At 37.7% G+C, this 25,143-nt stretch overlaps 1 protein-coding gene across 1 annotated transcript in view; it reads right to left on the bottom strand.

The window, feature by feature from the left end:
• Window positions 1–25,143, bottom strand: part of LOC135211172 (N-acetylgalactosaminyltransferase 6-like) — a 77,083-nt gene that overhangs the window by 25,894 nt on the left and 26,046 nt on the right. Inside the window, exon 2 of the mRNA XM_064244374.1 lies at window positions 3,781–4,025. Within this exon, the coding sequence (XP_064100444.1) occupies window positions 3,781–4,025 (245 nt within the window). The remainder of the gene's footprint in view (window positions 1–3,780; window positions 4,026–25,143) is intronic.

A 25,143-nucleotide genomic window follows, 5' to 3' on the forward strand; every position in this document is an offset into this window, starting at 1 on the left:
TGATTGGTAGGTCACACGTGTAGGAGAAGTTCAGCGAGCATTGATATGCATAAATCTGTAGGCGTAAGAACCGGATAAAGTTGCGGCCCGTTACATGCACAGATCGGCAGCTGAAGTACGTATGTGGTTGTGTTGTTGTTGTTGTTCCTGTTAGGGAGAACGGCTCAATGCTGATACACATTACACACGCAAAAACACGCACTCACATGTGTATGTATGTATATATATGTGTGTGTATATATATATTATATATAGATATATATATATATATATATGTGTGTGTGTTGTGTGTGTGTGTGTGTGTGTGTGTGTATGTATATGTTTTATATTCACAAATGTCAAGCTATAAATATAGTTTAATACCCAGTTAAATTATTTCCGGGAAATAGTGATTGGATGTAAAACGATTTCGCGACTTAATATTTGTATATATGTATGTATTGTATATATATATATATATATATATATATATATATATATGTGTGTGTTTATATATATGTGTGTATATATATATATATATATATATATATATATATATATATATATGTTTTATATTCACAAATGTCAAGCTACAATATAGTTTAATGCCCAGTTAAATATATTTCCGGGAAATAGTGATTGGATGTAGAACGATTTTCGAGACTTAATATTTGTGTATATATATATATATATATATATATATATATATATATATCATATATATATATATATATATTTTCGTAATTTTATACGTTGCTCTGCTCACGATATTTGGTGAAATATGAATCGAACAAGTGTTCCCATAAACGGTACTCGGAAATATGTCGTGGGCTTTTCGGTCCTGGTGGAAATACGTGTGTGTGTGTGTAATTATATACATATGCAGAAGCCAGGTACTATGTCGTACCTCTAAGTAAATGGGGATACAATCCACAATGAAGTAAAATCCTCTTGTAGTTTAAAATATATATTTCTTGTACAGGATTAAAGCTTTCGACCATCAACTGTGGTCTTGTTCACTAAAATGTCATTTTAGTGAACAAGACCACAGCGCTGAGACCTATGATGTCATTCAATGCTGAAAGGGAAACTGGCAGTAAGGTTTTTTTGACAGGTGCAAGCCTCGCAGTTGCACCGTGAAACAGTTGTTAGGGAGAGTGGAAAGTCAGAAAGAGAATATGAACGGAGGTTCAGTAAAATGAACGGAAGAAGTTGCAGCTATGGGCCGAAGGCATGCTGCAAAGACCCTTAAGTAATGCTACAGTGCACCACATGAGGTACACTGATGGTACTGCAGCCCTTAACTCGTCCAACGAGGAAGTTTTCATTTATCCTACAAACTGTAAAAACTTATATAATTAGAAGTCTCTTTTAGTAGAATTTGTTGGAGACAATAGAGATGAGGCGAGGCAATGTCCAAAAACATAAAATTGTAGACTATACCTTAGTTTTGTTTTCCTACTGATCGATTGTACTCCCTGAATATACTCCTTATAACGAGAGTAATAAATTGATATAAAATACTTTTGCTCTTTCATTGGCATTCCGGAATGTAGATACAGCACAGAAACTTGAGCAATGTGGTAGATATATAAACAATTCTTTAGTAAAAAAAAAAATTAGAATAAAAACGGGTTATAACCATTGCATGTCTGAAATATTTATGTTGATACCTTCAAAGTGAAAGATTTTCGTGAATATGTCACAAAATAATGAATGTTTATTCAGCCGTGTGCAGAATACATCTTCATTAATGACGTTCTATACAGGAAATATTCTGTTTAGGCCGAAAGTCTGATAACCTGAAAATTCTAATAAGTGCACAAAGGGGGAAAATAGAGAGAGAGAGAGAGAGAGAGAGAGAGAGAGAGAGAGAGAGAGAGAGAGAGAGAGAGAGAGACTGTATGGAACACTCATATCAGTATTCAGCAAACGTCAAAACTCAAACTTTGTCGGACCTAAACGTGCTTATTAGTACAGAGATACGTTTAAACTTAAATGTCTTCGGGTGTATTATTCTCTTTGATATTTTGTAATTGCTCAACTTTTAAATGTGCAACATTCCACGAAAAAAGTTACAATTATGATTGGTGTAATTTTCTTGCCCAATAATTTATTTTAAAAATGAGAGTGCAAGAACGAAAACTGGGTTTTTATAGTTTCAGGAAACGTACACGAACACGCACGGCAAATCGCATCTATCCAAAACGCCACGTGGTGCACTGTAGGCATTACTGATGATTCTTTGCAGCGTCCCTTCGAAGTCTAGCTGCAACTCTTTCCATTCTTATTACAATAGCATCGATCATATTCTCTTTCTTCCATCTTAATTTCAAATCTCTCCTAACAACTGTTTCATAGTGCAACTGCGAGGTCCTCCTCCTCCTCCTCCTCCTCCTCTACTCCTCCTCCTCCTCCCTCCCTCCTCCTCCTCTACTCCTCCTCCTCCTCCTTCCTCCTCCTCTCCTCCTCCTCCTCCTCTAATCTTCTCTCGAAAACAACTCCTCAAGTGCAACTGGAAAGTTCCTCCTCCTCTACTCCTCCTCCTCCTCTCCTCCTCCTCCTCCTTCCTCCTCCTCCTACTCCTCCTCCTCCTCCTCCTCCTCCTCCTCCTTCCTCCCCTCCTCCTCCTCCTCCTCCTCCTTCTCCCTCCTCCTTTCCTCCCTCCTTCCCTCCCTTCCTCCCTCCCCTCCTCCTTCCTCCTCCTCCTCCTCCTCCTGTCAGACCTTTAAAACACTTCCACTCTCAATTTAACTTAACTTCCAGCATTGAAAGACCTCGTAGGCAACCAACTCTTGGCCTTTAGCTCCAGTATGATATTCCATTTCAATTCCTCATGGCTCCTATTATGATACTTTGAGTCTAAGGTAGGCTCCCATTCAAGTATTTCTCTTTGCCTTAAAAATGATCAGGTCATACCCTCGGGTTTTCGAACCATTAACAACTATAACACCACCTTTCGTAGTAACGATCCTCTGCTAAGTGTTGGTTTGACTACTCATGCACTTTGCTGCCCCAAGACTAAAAATTAGAAGCATCAGGTATCCTTTTAGTCTCTGATTTTATTCATGTCTCGTCTCAATACCTGATGCAATTCACTGTACTTTTCTAAGTTGAAGGAATAAGTATTACCTTACTACAAGTGAGTCTAATATCCCGATCTTGTTTTCTGCTAACCATAGAAACCTAAATCTGGCCCTTTTGATATACAAGTTGTCAACTACTGTCAATGTCTCTTCCTCTTCTCTTCTGTCTTGAAAGATCTACAATGTTCGCTGAGGGAAAAGCAATACCCTTCGCCCTTTTCTGTCTATACTCTGTTTTTTTCCATCTGTCCATCCGCCTGTGGTGGTCGCGCATGGTAACACTGCGTCCCGGACTTAAAATAGTTAGGCTACGTGTAAATTCTAGGTAATTAAAGGATATCTTGGTGTACATTTGCAACTGAAAAGTGTTTTAATAATTTATTGTATGCGAATTACACCGTTAATAATCGAAATAGGATATTATTTAAAGCCCGGGACGCAATGTTACCATGCGCAAACACCACAGGCGGATGGACAGATGGAAAAAAACAGAGCATAGTTCTTCTCTTAGGCTAATTCCAATCATTCTGTTCTGCGATATTCTAAAACTTAACTTTTCAGCCTGTACTTCGTTAATTCGTATTCCTGTAAGATTCCTTCCCTTAGCTAAGAGAAGCAACCCCTGAAAGCCTTCAAACTACTATTGTGTGACTATTATTATTTTTAATAATAGCACATTCAAAACCTAATACTATAATAAATTCTGGATACTTACTTTGGATCCCTAATGTCTCTGAGTGACCGCTCCAGGGACAGTTGATCGCTTAACAAAGCGTTGAAGCCGTTTGTTTCAAACAGCTCTCTCTTTTCCTCCTCTTGGTCAGGTCGCAGCTTGTGGGCAGTCCCCTGCTCGCCAGGGCCTTTGCGGGCGCTCTCAATGGCCATCTGGGTATAGTTGTGCCAATCTTTCTTCCTCTGCGGCAGTCCCGGGATAATGCCCGTGTCCGGGAATTTGGGGCCCTGAAAAGGTAAAAGAGATTCAGTTTCAGTAATGACATTGGTATAGATTGCAATAATAAATTATTCATTCTGAACAAAATATGTTTTCAACGCGCAGACCAAGCATTGTGCTAGATCAGCACGTTCCCCAGTCTTTTGTAGATCCACTGGCGCTAAACCTTTACATTCAAGAATGCTCAGCATCTGGAATGTAATGAATACTAAATTCTTATATGCATTGACTGAAACCGCACTCATTTTTGCTATCATATCCTCCGTCATGGGCAATTTAGCAAGCAGTGAAACTAGCAAGACTGGAGGCTCTACTTTCCATCCTTTCTGTTAGAACCGAAACAGAAACCGGAATCTTAGGTGATTCGAAGTTTCCCCAACTACGAAGAATTTAGGATGCAAGCATAAAAACAAAATGTCTGCCTAGTTTTGAGAAAAAATAAGCCTGAGAAAAGTGAATATCATGCCATAAAAGGAATAGGTGGGGAGTTCGAAAAAAAACAGCTCCTGATATCAGCATAAGTTCATAGAACATGGAGGAAATAAATGGCAGGTGTAATAATTACAGATGCTTGCTAATTATAGTTATGATCCATGACAGTACAACTATACTCGGTTTTTTTCCATCTGTCCATCCGCCTGTGGTGTTTGCGTATGGTAACACTGCGTCCCGGGCTTGATATAGTTACATTCAGCTTACATTCAACATTACTAACAATATCCTATTTCGAATATTAACGGTGTAATTCACATACAGTAAATCTTAAAACACTTTTCAGTTGCAAATGTACACCCTGATACCTTTTATTTACCTAAAACTTACACATAGCAGAACTATCTAAAGCCCAGGACGCAGTGTTACCATACGAAAACACCACAGGCGGATGGACAGATGAAAAAAAAACAGAGTATAGTGAAAGAATGCAATAATTACAGATGCTTGCTAATTACAGTTATGATCCATGACAGTACAACTAGTGAAAGAATGAAACATAATTCCTGTGTGGAAAATGTTCCCAACTGATATTCGCAAAGCCCACCGATTAACTAAAGACAGTGATGTGAGATAATATTATAAACCCTAGGTGAGTGGGAGCAGGATACTCTGATCTGTTCGCCACAAGAGAGGCAGGCGGACTTTGCAAAAGTAGTACCAAATCAGGAAAATCTGGAATGCACAAGAACGCTGAAACATGGAAACAAAATAATTTGTAAGATGTACTACAAACTGCCTGAAAACCACATCAATTGTACTGGAAGACTTGAAAAGGTAAGAGTGCAATATGTTCACTTATTACAATATAAATTGTAGAATAATCTACGTGACAGGATAACCCAAAGTATACATTACGACTAGTCAGCAAGTGAATCATATGACGTGGAAAAAAAGTGGAGTGACGCTAAAGCAAAAAGGTTGGCTACTAAAAGTCGTTCACCCCTTCAGTGCCACAAATGATAAACAACAGGTGTGCTTCCCAGCCAGGTGATGTTTTATTCTCTGCACCATTTTTTCAAAACTATTACCAGGCGTTTATCCTTCTATGCCAAAACTCTTTGAGATGACAATAAGAATGAACAATTATTTAATGGTGGTGTTGTTTTTGTCGAGATGAATGATTTTGGCAGCTTTTTAGTTTTATTATTCTTTATCAAGAAACTGCTCTGCAGACCATCAGATGACCAAAAAAACACATTTCTTTTTTACAAATTTCATATATGAAAAAGGACCATTCACCACCCCAAAATCCACTCACATTCCTCTAGACAAATTCTGATGCAATTAATATCTAGTCGAGTGATACACTTTCATGGATCCATAAAAAAAGCATAAGACAAATGAAAGACCTGCTGGAAGGAACCCTATGAAGAACACCTGAATGGACCCTGCGGAGGGTTAGTGCTGTCCCTACATCTCACGTGATGCAAGAGTTTGCATCGTCCCTTAAGGTGCGTCCACACGGTCGAACAATGTCCGACGGACAAACATTTTTACCAATTAACAATTGTCTGCCGGTCTTTCCCTTATGAGCGGAGTAAAAACAGTGGCCTACAACCTCATCTGGTACCACTGTTTGTTGCCAGATCTACTTCCATAGTTTCAACGCTTATGACGTCATCCCACTTCGCCTATGATATGGTAACATTGTAGCCTAGTGCAACTGTGGAGTTTTCCCTGTTTCACATTAAGATCCTGGCATAAAGTACCGCAGTGGCCGGCTTCACAGTCTGAATTTCATAAATCGAATAGAATAAAACAGAATACAGAATTTAGGCCAACGGCTAATCGCTGGGGCCTATGAGGCCATCCAGCGCTGATACGGAAATTGTCAGTTAAAACGGGTTGAAAGGTGTAACAGGATCAAAACCTCGCGGTTGCAATATGAATCAGTTGTTGGGAGAGGGTGGAAAGTAAGGTGGAATAAAGAAAATATGAAATGAATGGGGTTGCAGATAGAGGACGAAGGGACGCTGCAAAGAGCCTTACAGTGCGCCGTATGAGATGCAATGATGCGGGGAAAATGTCATAAACCAATTAAATTTACACTGAATCAGAGAGAGCCAGGAGTTTGGACCACACGGCATTTAAAGGGTTAATGATACCCACGAACCAAGAGCAACTGAATGATTAAAGCAAATGGTATAAGTGTAACTACAAACAACCTCACTGAAGCTTTAAAAACATATTTGTGTGGTTTAGGAACAGCTGCTATGAAGCTGCAAAGGATATTCGTACGTGGATTCCATCCTAGATTAATATATAATATATTATATTATATATATATATATAATATATAATCTTATATATATATTTGTATGATAGAAAATATATAATATTATAGATATCTATATATATGCTATATATATATATATATATATAGTATATATATATATATATGCTATTTCAAGAATATCCTTCGAACTGAATGCCCCGCGATAAAGCAGAGGGCACAAACCCACGATGACGTCAGCAGAGAGAGCCCATGAAACATCACTGTGGAAGACAGGGCTGTAACTTTAATGAGAACCATGACGGGTAAACGATAACCGGCTGCAATTTAACGTTAATGACAGTCAGGGAATGGAGGCAGTTAATCGACAAATTGCCAATTAACGTTACTATGCGTCCCTCACTTTACGTACAACCGGAACCTTTGCAAGGGTATATTCACACACACACTATTACACACATACACATGGATTAGGTTGGAATATAAGATTTAGGCCATAGGCCAAGCGCTGGGACTTATCAAGTCATTCAGCGCTGAAAGGAAAACTGAGATGAAAGGAGGACTGAAAAGCGTAACAGGATAAAATCCCCTATGGGGCATACACGTGGCCACCCGGACACGCAGGTTCCTGGAAAAGGACAAACACAGGATGGGCCATTGTTTTGATCTGTCACTACGTTGCTGGAATTTTCATTCCACAAAAAGAAGCGCCGACTTCTTTATAGCTAAGTGCTAAGTTAGCGCCCAGACAAAAGATCAATACCTCCGTTACCATATATTTCCCAGTTTTTTTTTTTTTTTTTTTACTAAATGGTAAACTTAATCATATTCACTGCTCTCTCTCTCTCTCTCTCATATAATATATATATATTATATATATATATATATATATATATATATATATATATATAGCTACAATGTCCTTTAATATCTAATTCGCTCTACCTCGGAAATTAATATATTTTATATATGCTTAACCGAAGGGGAATTTTTTTTTCTCGATAATAATTTACCTGTACTTGGGCGCAAACGCAGGTACATTCAAATATATATATATATATATATATATATATATATATATATATATATATACACGTATATTATATATATATATACGTATATTATATATATATATATATATATTATATATATATTATATATATATATATATGTATATATATATTATATATTATATATATACGTATATATACGTATATCATATTATATATATATATATATATATATATATATATATATAATATATGTGTGTGTGTGTGTGTGTGTGTGTGTATATACTACGTATACTGAACGAGTTGTAACGCCAATCTGGGTGCTTTACCGAGTCCTCCTCATCATTTCCCGTTATGATATTGAAATATTACCATAATTTTCAAATTAACTTATCTTCCTTGTCACTTGTGCTATAACCCTAACACATTTTTTATTACCTATTAATTGATTCAATCACAGTAAGTTGTCAGGATTTATTCTTCACAGAAAGAAAAAAAAAATCCTCGACATGTGGCACTAGCAATGTATAGCCTTCAACGAGCAACTAAAAGCTTTTCAGCTGGTCTTATAAAAAGACGAGGCCGCCTTCTTCGGCCTTGGCTGCAAACCATTAACCGTCGACTGACTACTTTGCATCAAACTCACTTTTTAGACCAAAAGGGGAACAATGGGTTCGAAGCCCAAATCCTCTTGACAAGTATGACAGACACCTTGCCTCTAAAATTCTAGCATGATTTCCGACATACGGGGCAAAACTGAAACTGACCGTGTGACGTTGCCTGCAGTTTTAACGTTACAAAAAAAAAAAAAAAAAAACAAAAAAAAAAAAAAATATCAAGTATTACTTGGTTTAACCTAGTTTGAAATCAACGCTAAAATTTGGCAGCATGCAATGAAATTGATCTGCACATTGCCTTTTATCGTTATAATTTTCATAAGTTAAGTAAATCTTAGTTTTACCAGACCACTAAGCTGATTAACAGCTCTCCTATGGCTGGCCCGAAGGATTAGATATTTTCACGTGGCTAGGAACCAATTGGTCACCTAGCAACGGGACCTACAGCTTATTGTGGGATTCAAACCACACTATATCGAGAAATGAATTTTATCACCAGAAATAAATTCCTCTGATTCCGCGTTGGCCGAGCCGGGATTCGAACTTCGATCATTTTCATAAAAGGAGAAAACAGAATCAGTTCGATATATGAAAAAAGTGTCAATAGTACGTCTGCAGTAATTAAAAAACTAACAGTTTCAAATCTTTGAAGAGAAGGTGAAAATGGATAGGTTACAATGGAAAAGAATAAAGTTGTGGCAAATCTCCAATAACTTGTGGTACATCTCAAGTGGAAAAGAACAGAGCTGTCAAACACCTCCCAAATTAAAAGAACTGGGCGGCAATACATCTCACGGGGGAGGGGGCCAAGTTTCGGTAAACCTAACGTGGGAGGGAAAGAACAGAATTCTGCTACATCTGAATAAGGATACAGAGTTGTGGTACAGCTTACAAAGGAAAGAACAGAGTTCTAGCACATCTCAAGACTGGAAAAAAAAAAAAAAAAAAAAAAGAGTTAAGATACATCTCATGAATGAAAAAAAAGGAGTTAAGGTACATCACAAGAGGGAAAGAGAGTTAAGGTACATCTCGAGAGGGAAATAGAATTTTAATATATAACATAAAATAAAATAAAATAAAATATATAAAAATTGTAGTACATCTCAAGAGGGAAAGAGAGTTAAGGTACATCTCAAGAGGAAATTAGAATTGTGGTACATCTCAAGGGGAAAAGAGCGTTGTGGTACACATAAAAGGGGAAAAAAGTTAAGATACATCTCAAGCGAGACAGTCAGTTGTGGTACAACTCAAGAGAAAGCTACGGTACACCTCAAGAGAGAAAATAAGTTGAGGTACATCACAAAAGGGAAAGAGAGCTGTACACCTCAAAAGGGGAAAAGTTATAGAGCATCTGAAGAGGGAACGAGAGTTGGGTACATCTCAAGAGAGAGCGAAAGTTCTGGCTCATCTCAAGTGTGAAAGAACTGAATTAAGCATCAGACTTAGAAAAACGCGAGTCACGAGAAAATCCTTAAGTAGAAGATGAATGACCCTCCAGTCAGTCGACAAAATCGCACCTCGTATTAGCTGCTGTGCGCTTACGTAGCCCACTGTTTTTTGTCAGTTGCTGAACATATGTGAAAGAAATCCGTGGTGTCCGTGTCAGCAGGCACGGTATTCTCTATACTCTGTTTTTTTTTCATCTGTCCATCCGCCTGTGGTGTTTTTGTATGGTAACACTGCGTCCCGGGCTTTAGATAGTTGCATTCAGCTTACATTCAACGATTATAATATCCTATTTCGAATATTAACGGTGTATTTCGCATACAGTAAATTATTAAGACACTTTTCAGTTGCAAATGTACACCCAGATATCCTTTCATTTACCTAAACCTTACACACAGCGTAACTATCTAAAGCCCGGGACGCAGTGTTACCATACAAAAACACCACAGGCGGAAGGACAGATGAAAAAAAAACAGAGTATAATTACAAATTCTAACTACCGTGAATGAAATCTAAGAGCCAATTATTCTCAGATTCAAATGTGAAAAATATTGCTTACAACATGCGAATTTCTATTTAGTAAGCAACAATAAGATAATATACCTTCCACGTCGAATGCTGTTGAAAGGGGCCACAAATTTCATACCATGCGGAATAGAATAGAATATAGGATTTAGGCCTAAAGCCAGACGCTGGAATCTATGAGGTCATTCGGTGCTGAAAGGGAAAATGAAGAGTAGAAAGGTATAACAGAAGGAAAACCTGGCAATTGCACTATGAAACAATTGATAGGAGAGGGACGAAAGAAAGATAAAAGAAAGAGAATACGAACGTAGGCACAATAAAAAGAATGAAAGGGGTGGCAGCTAGGGGCCGAGGGGATGCTGCAAGGAGCCTAGGTAATGCCTACAGTGCACCGCATGAGGTACACTGGCGGCACTATTTCCCCTACGGGGCATATAACGTAGCAACACCTGAAGGGATGATTTTGATGTACTCTCCGGGATTTATATAAAAGTTCAATTTACCTGAAATGAGCAACTATGTAGAAAGACCCAAAAGTACCACTTACTATGTTGTGACAGAATTTAGTAGTTCCTCACTGGACGAGTGGGTCGTGTACTTGGCTATCAATCTGGTAGCCCAAGTTCGCTCTTGCTGCTGCCAGTGCGGAACTAGGGGAATTTATTTCTGGTGATTAGAATTCATTTCTCAATCTAATGTGGTTCGGATCCCACAATAACCTGTAGGTCCCGTTGCTAAGTAACTAATTGGATCCTAGCCATGTAAGAAATATCTAATCCTTCGGGCCAGGAGAGCTGTTAATCAGATCAGTGGTGTGGTTCAACTTAAACTCAACTTTAACCAGAATTTAGTAACAAAAATTTTACAGCTCACCTGATATTTAAGAATTACTAAATGTACTACGTGTTATTGATTTTTTTCTATGTAATATAACTGACACAAGGTCCAACGCTTAGCTTCCTCAGATTCCTTAGGGATATTTACCACTAGCAGTTATCACCTTACTGAATTTAACTGAACTTTGCTATTGTAAATGGAAATACAAGATATCCAAATATCGTCGTTTGGATGTGGAAAGCATTTGAAAGGATTAGGTACCAGAAATGTAAACGTCGTACAAAGATTTCATAGACGAATATAAACACGTTTTCCAGCCTCTGACGCAAACAAACTATACCAATATTGCCACACTGTTGCCTAACATGACTTCAAAATAAAACGAAGGTTCAAATCCCACGATAAACGTTATGTTGATTTTATATGTAACGCATCATTACCGAGCCAGGTAATCACGGACTGCGTGTCTCACAGCTATCATATAGCCACATCGTCCGGTTACCTTAAAGTTGAAACATATTTATACTGAAAAGACTGTTCTCGAGAAAACAATCATCCACTAGAAGTTATTATTATTATTATTATTATTATTATTATTATTATTATTATTATATTTCAGTAGACAAAACCTGTTCACATGGAACAAGCACACCAAAGGGGCCACAGACTTGAAATTCAAGCTTCCAAAGAATGTCGGTTTCAACCTCCCACCCCAGACTCCACGCTGCAGCAGTAACTGATCGTGATAGACAGCCAGTGATTTTTCATTGTCCAGGGGGAGACGCGAACCTGCGACATCTGAGTGGCATGCCACGACACTAACCCCTATACCAGATTAATAATGACAGGTGATGGGGTTGACTTCAATTCCCAACTTACAAACCTCGTCTGGAGGTGGAATTGGAATTGATAAAACTTAAACAAAAGGCCAAGAACTGGGACCAATGAGGTCATTCAGCGCTGAACGATAAACTGGGAGTAAAACGGGTTGAAAGGTATAACAGGCGAGAGACCTCGCAGCGCCGCTATAAAACAATTGTTAGGAGAGGGTGGAAAGTGAGATGGAAGAAAGAGAATATGAACGGAGCTACTGTAAAAGGCATGAAAGGGGTTGCAGCTAGGGGTTGACGGACGCTGCGAAGAACCTTGGGGAATGCCTCCTACAGCGCACCTAAGTGGGACAAACTTTGTGTGAATGGAGGTATTAACCTCCACTAACTAAAAGTTTCTTAGTGTGTGTGTCACCATTCACAAACGAGTGAAGACAGCACTACACACCTGAGGCTTTATATGAGTAAAAGACAGAAATGGAGTTAATGGCGAGTGATTAACATGACACTCGAATGACCTTTTTATAGTTCGGACGTCACGGAAAATAAGCCTAATTTTACGCAAAGCTACGCAACACTCCTTTCGTGAATGGCAGGGTTACGTAATCGGTCATCCCTGTGAACGTTTTACTATTAGCGTTGACGGTATATCCATAGTGTTGTCGCTAGCATTTCATCTTCCGTTATCTATCCAGCATGTGTGAGTATTAACAAAGGGCATTAGCATAATTATCGCTGCTACTATTAGTTAATGGTGACGTTTCATGCGTAGCGTGTCTTAGCGTCGGTGGAATTCTGGGGGACTGAATGTGCTCCTTTCATAAAACTTATCACCAACAGTGTTATCACTGTTTTAATTATTATTATTTTATTAAAAGTGATTGCTGCCTCAGCTGCGTTACTTTCATAAAGGTTCTTCTCTATTTTTTCTAATTGCTGTTTTCTCATTGTTGGTTAAACTGGTGAGCAACAATGAGATAACAATAATTTAAAAAAATAGAGAACCTTTGTAAAATTAACGCAGCTGAGGCAGCAATCACTTTTAATTTAACATGTTTAAAAGAGGGTTTACTTCCAGCATATTATTATTATTATTTTTCTTTTTTTGCTCTATCACAGTCCTCCAATTCGACTGGGTGGTATTCATAGTGTGGGGTTCCGGGTTGCATCCTGCCTCCTTAGGAGTCCATCACTTTTCTTACTATGTGTGCCGTTTCTAGGATCACACTCTTCTGCATGAGTCCTGGAGCTACTTCAGCCTCTAGTTTTTCTAGATTCCTTTTCAGGGATCTTGGGATCGTGCCTAGTGCTCCTATGATTATGGGGACGATTTCCACTGGCATGTCCCATATCCTTCTTATTTCTATTTTCAGATCTTGATACTTATCCATTTTTTCCCTCTCTTTCTCTTCAACTCTGGTGTCCCATGGTATTGCAACATCAATGAGTGATACTTTCTTCTTGACTTTGTCAATCAAATTATTATTATTATTATTATTATTATTATTATTATTATTATAACAAAGATGATGTCCGAAACTCATCTCATATCTCAACGTTTCGGTAGCCCACTCTCCCATTTACCGAGAGAGTGGATACAGAATTTATGCCACAGGCCAAGCGCTGGGACCTAAGAGGAAGTCAGCTCTGAGGCGGAAATTGACAGTAAAGAGGTTTGAATCCGATATTAGGTGAGGGTGGAAGTAAGATGGAAAAAATGAGAGTATGAATAGCGGTACAGTAAAAGTAACGAGAGGGGTTTGCAGCTAGGGGCCGAAGGGACGCCGCAAAGATCGTTAATTAACGCGCACGAGGTGCAGTAATGACAGTTCCACTCTCCGGGGGATAAAAGTGTTTGCACCAGAGGTATATGAGTAGAATATTTATACTCGAAAACGGTTTTACCAAGCAGGGGTGGGGGGGGGCAAGTTTTAGCTAACTATAAATGGTAGCGTGGACTAACAAAGCGTCGGGATATTATTATTATTGATATTATTTTTTCTATTTCATTTTATTTATTTATTTTTTATTTATTTATTTATTTTTTTTTGTCCATCAGTCCTCCAATTCGACTGGGTGATATTTATAGTGTGGGGTTCCAGGTTGCATCCGGCTTCCTTAGGAGTCCATCACTTTTCTTACTCTGTGTGCCGTTTCTAGGATCACACTCTTCTGCATGAGTCCTGGAGCTACTTCAGCCTCTAGTTTTTCCAGATTCCTTTTCAGGGATCTTGGGATCGTGCCTAGTGTTCCTATGATTATGGGTATACAATTTCCACTGGCATATCCCATATCCTTCTAATTTCTATTTTCAGGTCTTGATACTTATCCATTTTTCTCTTTCTCTTCAACTCTGGTGTCCCATGGTATTGCGACATCAATAAGTGATACTTTCTTCTTGATTTTGTCAATCAACGTCACGTCTGGTCTGTTTGGACGTATCACCCTATCTGTTCTGATACCATAGTCCCAGAGGACTTTGGTATTATTATTATTATTATTATTATTATTATTATTATTATTATTATTATATTATTATTATTATTATTGGCTTCAATCCGCTCAATATCACCCCAAGAATAAGAACGCTATCAGCAAAGCTGTCAAGAGAAAACAGACAAAAAAGCAACCAAGCAAACTGACAGAAAGTCGTAAAGTAACCACACATCGATAAGCGTCAACGAGACAGAGTCCTGCACATTTGTTCTAACAGGTGTTACGGTGTACGAAAAATACAGGTGGGTAAATGTGACACGTAGCCTTTCATAAACCGCAGAAAACGATGGCGCTTTGAAACTGTTGAATTTGGTGACTATAGTTTGTTAGGTCTTTTGGAAAAAACTCAAAGAACATTTGATTCAATAGTATGTATGGTCGTGCGCATGCGCAAGCAGGCGGGCACCCGAATCCAGTGACGTGGTGATTCAGTGATCTTGCCAGAAAAAAAGATTAAATAAATATATTTACTCATAAAACGCTGAAATGTTTACAAATTACGGATTCCATTTGAATTTAGTTTGCAGGGTCTACGTAAATATTATTATTATTATTATTATTATTATTTTCATCTACCAGAGTGGTTCTTAACCTTTTTAAGTGGTCATACCCACTGATATCTCAGAAAAATTTCGCGTACCCCATCCAATATACACATACTATACAAACATATGAAAACATATAGCAAATCATCTTCTTTCTCTAGAAACTTGTCCCTATTTGGGGTCGTTGTAATGGTTCTTCAACACATTCCTCCATCTCCTTCGGTCCAGTGCATCCTCCTCTTTCAATCCCAACATACAGTAAATAAACAGCAAAATTGCACTGCATATCATGTCTCGTACCCTCAGGTGTACGGTTTCTTACCCCCAAAGGAGCCGCAGGATAAGAACCACTGATTTAGCATATGTGACCGCTGACCACCTATTTGACATCTTTGCCAAATACGACTTTTGATCAAGCTCGTATCAAAACTGGACTGTATTATAAAATTTAGGCCAAATGCCAAGCGCTGAGGCCTTTGTGGTCATTCAGCGCTGGAAAAAATGTCAAGGATGAGATTTACGATTAAAATTAAACATTTGCACGATCATACACACAGACACCAACGCTGATAATATATTTCAAGGAACACATTTACATATATTTACACACTGTAATAAGTACTTCTAAATAGATCTGCATACAATAATATATTTACACAGACTTACACACACTATAAGGTAATTATACATAGATTTACACTTTAATAAATACTTTTACACAAATTTACATGTTAATAACTACATTTACACACTCTAATAAATACTTTTAAACAGATTTACTCTAATAATTTTTTTTATACAGATTTGCAGTCTCGAATAACTACATTTACACAGATTTACACTCAAATACTTTTACACAGATTTACACACACTAATAAATACTTTTACACAGATTTACACACTAAAAAATAGTTACACAGATTTACACACTAATAAATAGTTACACAGATTTACTCTAAGGAATGCTTTTACACTGATTGACACACACTAATAAAATCATTTACACAGTTTTACACATTCTAATAAAAACTTTTTCACTGATTTACACTAATAAATACTTTTACACATATTTACACACTAATACATTTACATAAATTTACACACTATACTTTTACACAGAATTACACCCTTTAGTAAATACTTTTACGCAGATTTACACACTCCAATAAATATTTTACACATATTTACACACTATAATAAATAAATACACTTACACAGATTTACACACACTAATATTATACAGATTTACATACCTAATTAATAAATATACACAGGTTTACACGCACTAGTAATAAATACGCTTACTCAAGTTTACACTCTCTAATAAATACTTTTACAGAGATTTACACACTAATAGGCACTTTTGACCAGGTGTACACACTCTAATAAATACATTTACACATCTTTACACATTCTAGTAATGAACACTTTTCTACAGATTTGCGCACACTAATAAATACATTTACACAGGTTTACTCACTCAGCAATAAATACTTTTACACAGATTTACACACTAATAAATACGTTTACACACACTAATAAATATTTTTACATAGGTTTACACACTCTTAATACAATTACACAAATTTACACACTATAATAAATACATTGACACTGACTTACACATTGTAATAAATCTTACAGAGATTTACACATGCCTATAGATTTACACAGATTTCCAAACACTAATAAGTTTTTTCACACAGATTTACACACTCTAATTACCAAATACTTTTACACAGATTTACACACTAATAAAAACTTTTACATAGACTGACAGATTCCAATAAATACATTTACATGGATTTACATTCTAATAAATACTTTTACACACAAACTAATAAATACATTTACACAGATTTACACACACTTACAAATAAATACTTATACACAGATTTACACACACTTATAAATAAATACTTATACACAGATTGACACACTCTAATAGATACGTTTACACAGATTTACACACATAGATATGTTTACACAGATTTACATAGTCTAATAAATTCCTTTACATAGATTTACACACTCGAATAAATACACTGAGACAAACTTGTTGACCATTATGCATTCAATTCATATAATCAAAATCAAAACAAATAAGTGAATATAAAAACGTAATCTCACTACGTATCTACAGAAATGAGTAAAGTTTATTATATCTAAGTTTACAGATAAATATCACTTAAACATGCCATTAATCTTTATATGTTTCAGTCCAGTATATCAACTCTACAACTTATCACATGCATGTAACTAACATATCTCCAACTTACTACATACATGTAACTGACATGTTTACAACTTATTAAATACATATGACTAGCATGTCTACAACTTATCACATACATGTAACCAAAATGTCTGCTACCTACCGCATATGTCACTTTTATGTCTACTACAACTTATTACGTAGTACATATAACTAACATTTCCAAAACTTATCACATACATGTACCTAACGGATTGAAAACATGTTAACGACCATTACTGGAGAGTAAAACTCTGTAAGTGTTCGATAACCGATGAAGCAATGGTAAGAGTTACCAGAAGTCGCTGACTTGTATTCAATCCGTTTGTGTTGTGTGCAATAAGTTGCAAATATGTTTACGGCATGTTTTTTTTTTTTTATGATGCGAGAGTTGGTTGACACAAGCATAAAACAGTTAACAAACTTGTCCTGATTCTTGCAAAATTCTGTATTTTCTGTAATTCAATCACTTGTGCAAACGTCAATGTTCGCTATACCCTGTTTTTTTCCATCTGTCCATCCGCCTGTGGTGTTTTTGTATGGCAACACTGCGGCCCGGGCTTTAGATAGTTACATTCAGCGATTATAATAATATCCTATTTCGAATATTAACGGTGTAATTCGCATACAGTAAATTATTAAAACACTTTTCAGTTACAAATGTACACCCAGATATCCTTTTATTTACCTAAAACTTACACATAGCGTAACTATCTAAAGCCCGGGACGCAGTGTTACCATACAAAAACACCACAGGCGGCTGGACAGATGAAAAAAAACAGAGTATAGGAATATGGCAATCGCCGCTGCTTTGGAGAATGTATTGTTCCCCTGTGAAGCTTTTAAATCCGTGGACATAAAAGCATCTTGAGTAAAACACTCACAGAACACACATCAAAGAAACGTTAAGAAAACCATTTGCCAAAATTAAAACAATCGTCACTTTCTCAAGAAGTGAACTTCAATCTCACAAAAACTAAATTGATCATTCCCCTTAAGTGTCAAAACTAATAATAATAAAAACCACTGACCAAATTAATCTAAAACGTTAAACATTCTAAAGTAACGATACAAATAACTTAAAAAAAAAAAAAAAAAAAAAAAAAAAAAAAAAAAAAAAAAAAAAAAAAAAAAGACTACGCTAAAAACTTAGAAGATCAGTGAAAGTATATCATGCAAACGCTCTCGCGATCGTCTTTCTTTTAGCGCCGACAGGCAATTAATGCATACATGATGAGGCCGAGAGTTGCTGGCAGCGCGATGAGCTCTCATTCGCGCCGTTTTCATTAAAACTTCAGGAGTACAAAAGAGGAGGAAGAAAGAAAACGGGAGGATTCGTTGACACATTGCTACCTCTTCATTTTCTTTGAACCGCAAGTTTGTCACTTGCTTGTTCATTCACTGAGATTTGGTGGGTGTTCATATTCTCTCTCTCTCTCTCTCTCTTCAAGCTAGACACTATATAATTGCATTTTATATATGTTGTATACATTTTGAAACACTTGCGAATCAAACGAAGATTGGAGAACGTCCATCTCTCTCATCAAGCCAGACTTTACAATTACATTGTTTATAAGTTGTATTCATTTTGAAACAGACATGTGAATTAAAAGACTGAACTCTTTCTCTTTCTCTCAGCTAGATTTTACAATTACACTGTCCATAAACTACAGTCGTTTTGAAAAACAGACTTGTGAATCAAAGGAAATGTGAATCATTCTCTCTCTCTCTCTCAAGGTGACATTACAAGCAAGAAGCTGTATTCATGATAAAATATACTTATAAATTAAAGTAAAAATGGACAAGCGGTCTATCCTTGGTCTCAATAATTTTCATTTATTAATTTTCTTTTTTGGAGGGTTTATGAATAAAGTTGAGTTAATGTACAATTGTGATGGTAATTGCTTCCTAGCAAAGAAAGATAAAGGAAAGGAGAACGCATTTTCGAGAAGTTCGGCAGCAAGGAGGCGTTAGTGCAATGTGTTGGAGGTGCCTGTTATCATGATGGTTCTAGAATCGGCAGGAGTGTTGTGGAACTCGTCTTGCGCCGTCGTTACGTGAGAAATGCCGCGATTTCTGATGCAATACCTCGTCTAGATTCATCTAAGAACTTCTGGAAATCTCGCGAGTCTGTGAAGTTCGCCGTAGGCTCCGACCCCAGAATGCCGTATAAATATGACAAACGAACTTTGGAGAGGAGTGATCGTCAGAGAAGAGAGATCGTAAGAGAGAGATCACCAGTTAGTAAGAGCCATAGATCAGATTATCAGTGAGAGATCAGCAGCAGTGATCGTCAGAGAGAGACTAGAGACAAAGGAACCGACGAAGTATCAATCAAGAAGAGTTGTTCGAGAGTTGGTTGGATATTGGTCTAGTCGTCTTCAGGAGTGGATGGCCGTGTTTTCTCGACGTCGAGCAGACTTCAGAGAAGAAAAGGTCCTGCTACAGGTTTTGGGGAGTTCCTGCCTTTCAAGTAGACTAGTTTCTGCAATACGGAGTCAAGAGGGCGACTGCAATTGCCGCTCTACATTTATGAAGCCAGCGCATCGAATTGCCAAATTGACTAGCAAGTATTTGAATTGCCTCACTGTTCCCCCAGTTCATGCAGAGTAAGATTTTGCCTTTATATGTAAATAGGAGATACCATTCTGCATTTACCTTTGTTAGTAAGCTTGTAAATAAACCTTTGCTGTGTTAGTGTTTCTTTCTATATTCGTATCCCCAGTTTCAACTGTTGGTGTTGAAATATTTTTTTTTTTTAGTATTATTTCATATCGAACCTGAAGCGGACCTCTCTCAGAGGCTCGTAACATTGTGTCGACCTTTAACCAGGATATTTCGACACCGTAACATTGTCTCTGAGATTTCAGATCCGTAACATTGTGGCGACCTTGCCTAGGCTATCAACACTTTAACAGTTTGAAACAGGGAAAATATAGAAAGAACCAGAATGAGTGAGATGGTGAAAGAGTTTATTGAGTCAGGTAAGCTACTAGTTCTAGAGGGGAATGATCTCCGTGAGTATGTCGAGAAGAAAGAAAGAGAGAAGTATGAGAGATGAAAGAGCGGCTGAAAGAGAAGTAATGAAAATGCAGCAGGAGAAAGAGAGAGAAGCAATGAGAATGCAGCAAGAGAGAGAAATGTTGGTAATGCAGCAGGAAGAGAGAGAGAAAGAGTGTATGCATGAGCAGGAAGAGAGAGAGAAAGAACATATGCATGATGAGTTGGAAATTGCTCGGTTAAGGGAAAGTACTCGTAACAGTCGGACAGGCGAAAACGAAAATGGAGCTGGTAGGTTAGGTATCAGTTCAGTGTTGAAATTAGTACCAAAGTTTGATGAGGAGGATGTCACGACATATTTAATGTGTTTTGAGAAGTTAATGGAACGAGTAGGTTCTCCTAAAGAAATGTGGACTTTATATTTGCAGTCAGTTTTGAGTGGTAGGGCACTTACTGTGTATAGTTGCATGTCTAAGGAGGAATGTGATAATTTCGATATCGTGAAAGAAACTGTTCTTAGCGCGTATAGGTTAGTACCAGAGGCATACCGTAAGAAATTTAGAAATTTGAGAAAGGATGAAAATACTACGTATGTAGAATACGGTAAGAAGTTAGATAGGCTGTTTTTTGATTGGTTAGCTTCTGCTAAGGTTGAGGATTTTGATAGTTTGAAGAACTTAGTGTTGTTAGAAAGCTTCAAAGATAATGTATCCCCTGAGATTAAACTTTATATAGAGGATAGGCGAGAAGTATCTTTTGCAGGAGCAACTAGGCTAGCTGACGAATATAGCCTAACTCATAATTTGATATAGACTATATTCGTCTGGTAGAGCACAAAGAAGTAAAGGTTTCAGTCCTAGTAATAGCAATGCGAGTAAAAGTGACTATTCCTGTTGTACATGTGGAAAACCTGGTCACACGTCTAAGGTTTGTAAGAGTAGAATGGCATATAGTGGCTCAGAATTAACTTGTTTCCGATGTAATGGGAAAGGGCATTTAGAGAGAAATTGTGCAGTAGAAAGGAAGGACGGTAAGAAACCAGTATCTCTAGTTAACCTTTCGTCAAGTAGGAATGATGTGATGAGAGAAACTAGGAAAATTTTTGGTGAATTTCTGTCGGAAGGCGTAGTTTCCTCTCTTGGAGGAGTAGATTCGAGAGAAGTGGTCTTGCTTCGAGACACAGGGGCCGCTGTATCACTGATTAGGAAGGAGTGTGTGCCGAACAGGCCAGAAATCAATATGGAAGAGAAAGTTATGTTAGGTGGATTTCCTAACACTTGTGTTCTTTGTCCTTTGTTGAAGTTGAATTTAGAAAGTCAGGAAGTGTCAGGAGAAGTAAAACTTGCAGTTGTGGACAGTTTGCCCGTTGAAGGCGTTGACATTATTGTCGGTAACGACTTAGCTTTATCCAAGAATATGAATCCTGTTGTGAGGAATATTCCAGTGCCTGAAATGGTAGTAACTAGGTTGGGTTTAGATACAGACGTAGACTACGGTCATAATTTGTTCGTGGATTCGGACGTGAGTAAGTTCGTGGATTTGAACGTGAGTAAGTTCGTGGATTCGAACGTGTGTGAGTTCGTGGATTCGAATGAGAGTGAGTTCGTGGATTCGAACGTGAGTGAGTTCGTGGATTCGAACGAGTATGATAGAGGTAGCGAGGTTGATCTTGGCATGAGTGTGGCTGAGAGACCTAACTCTATCGTCGACAGTGATAGCCAAACGGAAGGTGTAGCTGTCGAGAGTAACGTTGTAAATGTACCTGTATCTAGTCCTAGTTACGGTGATGAATTAGGCTCTAACGTTCTGGATAAGGATGAGCTAGTCAAGTTGCAGAAAGAGGATGAGACACTAACCCGAATTTTTTAATATGTGCTGGATGATGATCTCGATGATGTGTATAAGGAAACTTTTTGTTTAAAGGACGAAGTTTCGTGTCATGTTTGTCCTAAGTCAGGTAGTGAAGGGGGAATCACAGAAAAATTCATAGTTTCTGGGAAGATTCATGAATTAGTTTTGAAGTTAGTACACGATGAGAAAGGACATTTAGGAGTAAATAAAACTTTCAAGTGTATTAGTAGGGCGTACTTTTGGCCTAAGATGAAAAATGATGTAAGTCTTAAGAGACATGTTTTAAACTGTCATGAATATCAAATTGCAGGGAAACCGATTCATGTAATTTCCAGAGTTCCGTTATGTAATATTCCTTCAGTAGGCGAATCCTTTGAGAATGTAATTATAAATATTTTCGGAACTTTGCCTAGAAGTAAGGGTAGAAATGATTGCATAACTAATCTTGAGTATTATAAAAACAATTTAAGAGATGTTTGGCAGCTTGCAGAGGAGAACGGAAGCGCTTGGCACTTAGCGAAAGAAAACGCGAGAGGAAGTCAAGGGGAACTTAAAGGGAAACATAATCTTAGAACAAACAAAAGAAGTTTGTGTGTAAGAGATAAAGTTTTAGTACTAGTCTCGAGAGAAAGTCCCTTTTTACCTTATAAGTTCGAAGGTCCTTTTTCAGTGTTACAGGAGGGGGGAAATATACATCATAGAATTAATGTGGGTAAGAGTAGAGCAAAGGCAATGAATGTAAATTTGCTTCAGAATTATAAACAACGCCCTGTGCCGTGGCCTCCGGCCATGTAACAGTGTTACTGAGTGGGATTAGTTTTGAGAAAAAACACAAGAGGTGTTTTAGTATTTATAAGTTTTAATCAGAGTTCAGAAAACGGAAATAGTAAGAGAGAAGGATAATGTTATAGTTAGCAGCCTCTCTAGAGATTTCTCGGAATGAGTAGCCTAATAACCGTTTTCTATTATGGCATGAGTGGTTGAGTGGATGAAAAGTATTAAAGCTTTATGCAGAATTGTTTCCCCGCTGTTTAATTCTTGCTTCTCTTTAAAAAAAAAAAAAAAAAAAAAAAAAAAAAAAAAAAAAAAAAAAAAAAGTTGATTTCATTTTTTTCTCTTTTGAGGGGGCGTGTGATGGTAATTGCTTCCTAGCAAAGAAAGATAAAGGAAAGGAGAACGAATTTTCGAGAAGTTCGGCAGCAAGGAGGCGTTATCGCAATGTGTTGGAGGTGCCTGTTATCATGATGGTTCTAGAATCGGCAGGAGTGTTGTGGAACTCGTCGGGCGCCGTCGTTACGTGAGAAATGCCGCGATTTCTGATGCAATACCTCGTCTAGATTCATCAAAGAACTTCTGGAAATCTCGCGAGTCTGTGAAGTTCGCCGTAGGCTCCGCCCCCAGAATGCCGTATAAATACGACAAACGAACTTTGGAGAGGAGTGATCGTAAGAGAAGAGAGATCGTAAGAGAGAGATCACCAGTTAGTCACAGAGAGAGATCACCAGTTAGTAAGAGCCATAGATCAGATTATCAGTGAGAGATCAGCAGCAGTGATCGTCAGAGAGAGACTAGAGACAAAGGAACCGAAGAAGTATCAATCAAGAAGAAGAGTTGTTCGAGAGTTGGTTGGATATTGGTCTAGTCGTCTTCAGGAGTGGATGGCCGTGTTTTCTCGACGTCGAGCAGACTTCAGAGAAGAAAAGGTCCTGCTACAGGTTTTGAGGAGTTCCTACCTTTCAAGTAGACTAGTTTCTGCAATACGGAGTCAAGAGGGCGACTGCAATTGCCGCTCTACATTTATGAAGCCAGCGCATCGAATTGCCAAATTGACTAGCAAGTATTTGAATTGCCTCACTGTTCCCCCAGTTCATGCAGAGTAAGATTTTGCCTTTATATGTAAATAGGAGATACCATTTTGCACTTACCTTTGTTAGTAAGCTTGTAAATAAACCTTTGCTGTGTTAGTGTTTCTTTCTATATTCGTATCCCCAGTTTCAACTGTTGGAGTTGAAATATTTTTTTGTCGTTATTATTTCATATCGAACCTGAAGCGGACCTCTCTCAGAGGCTCGTAACTTTGTGTCGACCTTTAACCAGGATATTTCGACACCGTAACATTGTCTCTGAGATCTCAGAGGCCGTAACAACAATTTATGCCAAAGGCCAAGCACTGGGACCTATGAGGTAATTCAGCGCTGAAATGGAAATTGGCAGTAAAAGGTTTGAAAGGCGTAACAGGAGGAAAACCTCGCAGTTGCGCTATGAATCAAGTGTTAGGAGAGGGTGGAAAGTAAGATGAAGAAAGAATATGAGAGGTGGTACAGTAAAAGGAACGAAAGGGGTTCTAGCCAGGGGCCGAAGACACGCTGCGAAGAACCTTAAGCAATGCTTACAGTGCACCGCATGAGGTCCACTGACGGCACTAATCCCCTACGGAGTGTAGGTGTTATGCTCCTGGTAACATGCAGGCCATTATATTGCATCTGAATCCTGTATAGCCATTATATTTTTTTCTATGATCCCCACATAGCACTCTTGCTGTCGGTCAGTCACTTCGTGAAATCGTTAACAACCAGAAACTGTCAACCAAACATATTCTAAGCAGAGATAAATTTAAGAAAGCTAAAATGCCTCAAAGTAATTACAATATTGGCGCTCACCAAACGAATAATGGAGAAGGAGACCAACTACCAACTTACCTTAATACAGTTCTCGTTCATTTTAATTATGTACTTAGATTTTTATTTATCTACTTAATTACTTATTCCCTTTGCCTTCGTTACTTCTTTCGAATGAACACCTTCCTCTATGGAAACTTGAATTTCAAGTCAATGGTCCCTGTGGTGGGTTTGTTCCATACGAATAAGGTTCTCCATCTTCTGAATAATAATAACTCAATGCTAGGAGATGCTCAAGTTACCTAGAATAATACAGACGACAATAACTGCAGTTACTTCAACCTACAATCACCTGATAACACCAGAGGC

The sequence above is a fragment of the Macrobrachium nipponense genome, chromosome 4 (assembly GCF_015104395.2).
Source record: "Macrobrachium nipponense isolate FS-2020 chromosome 4, ASM1510439v2, whole genome shotgun sequence".
Lineage (NCBI taxonomy): Eukaryota > Metazoa > Arthropoda > Malacostraca > Decapoda > Palaemonidae > Macrobrachium > Macrobrachium nipponense.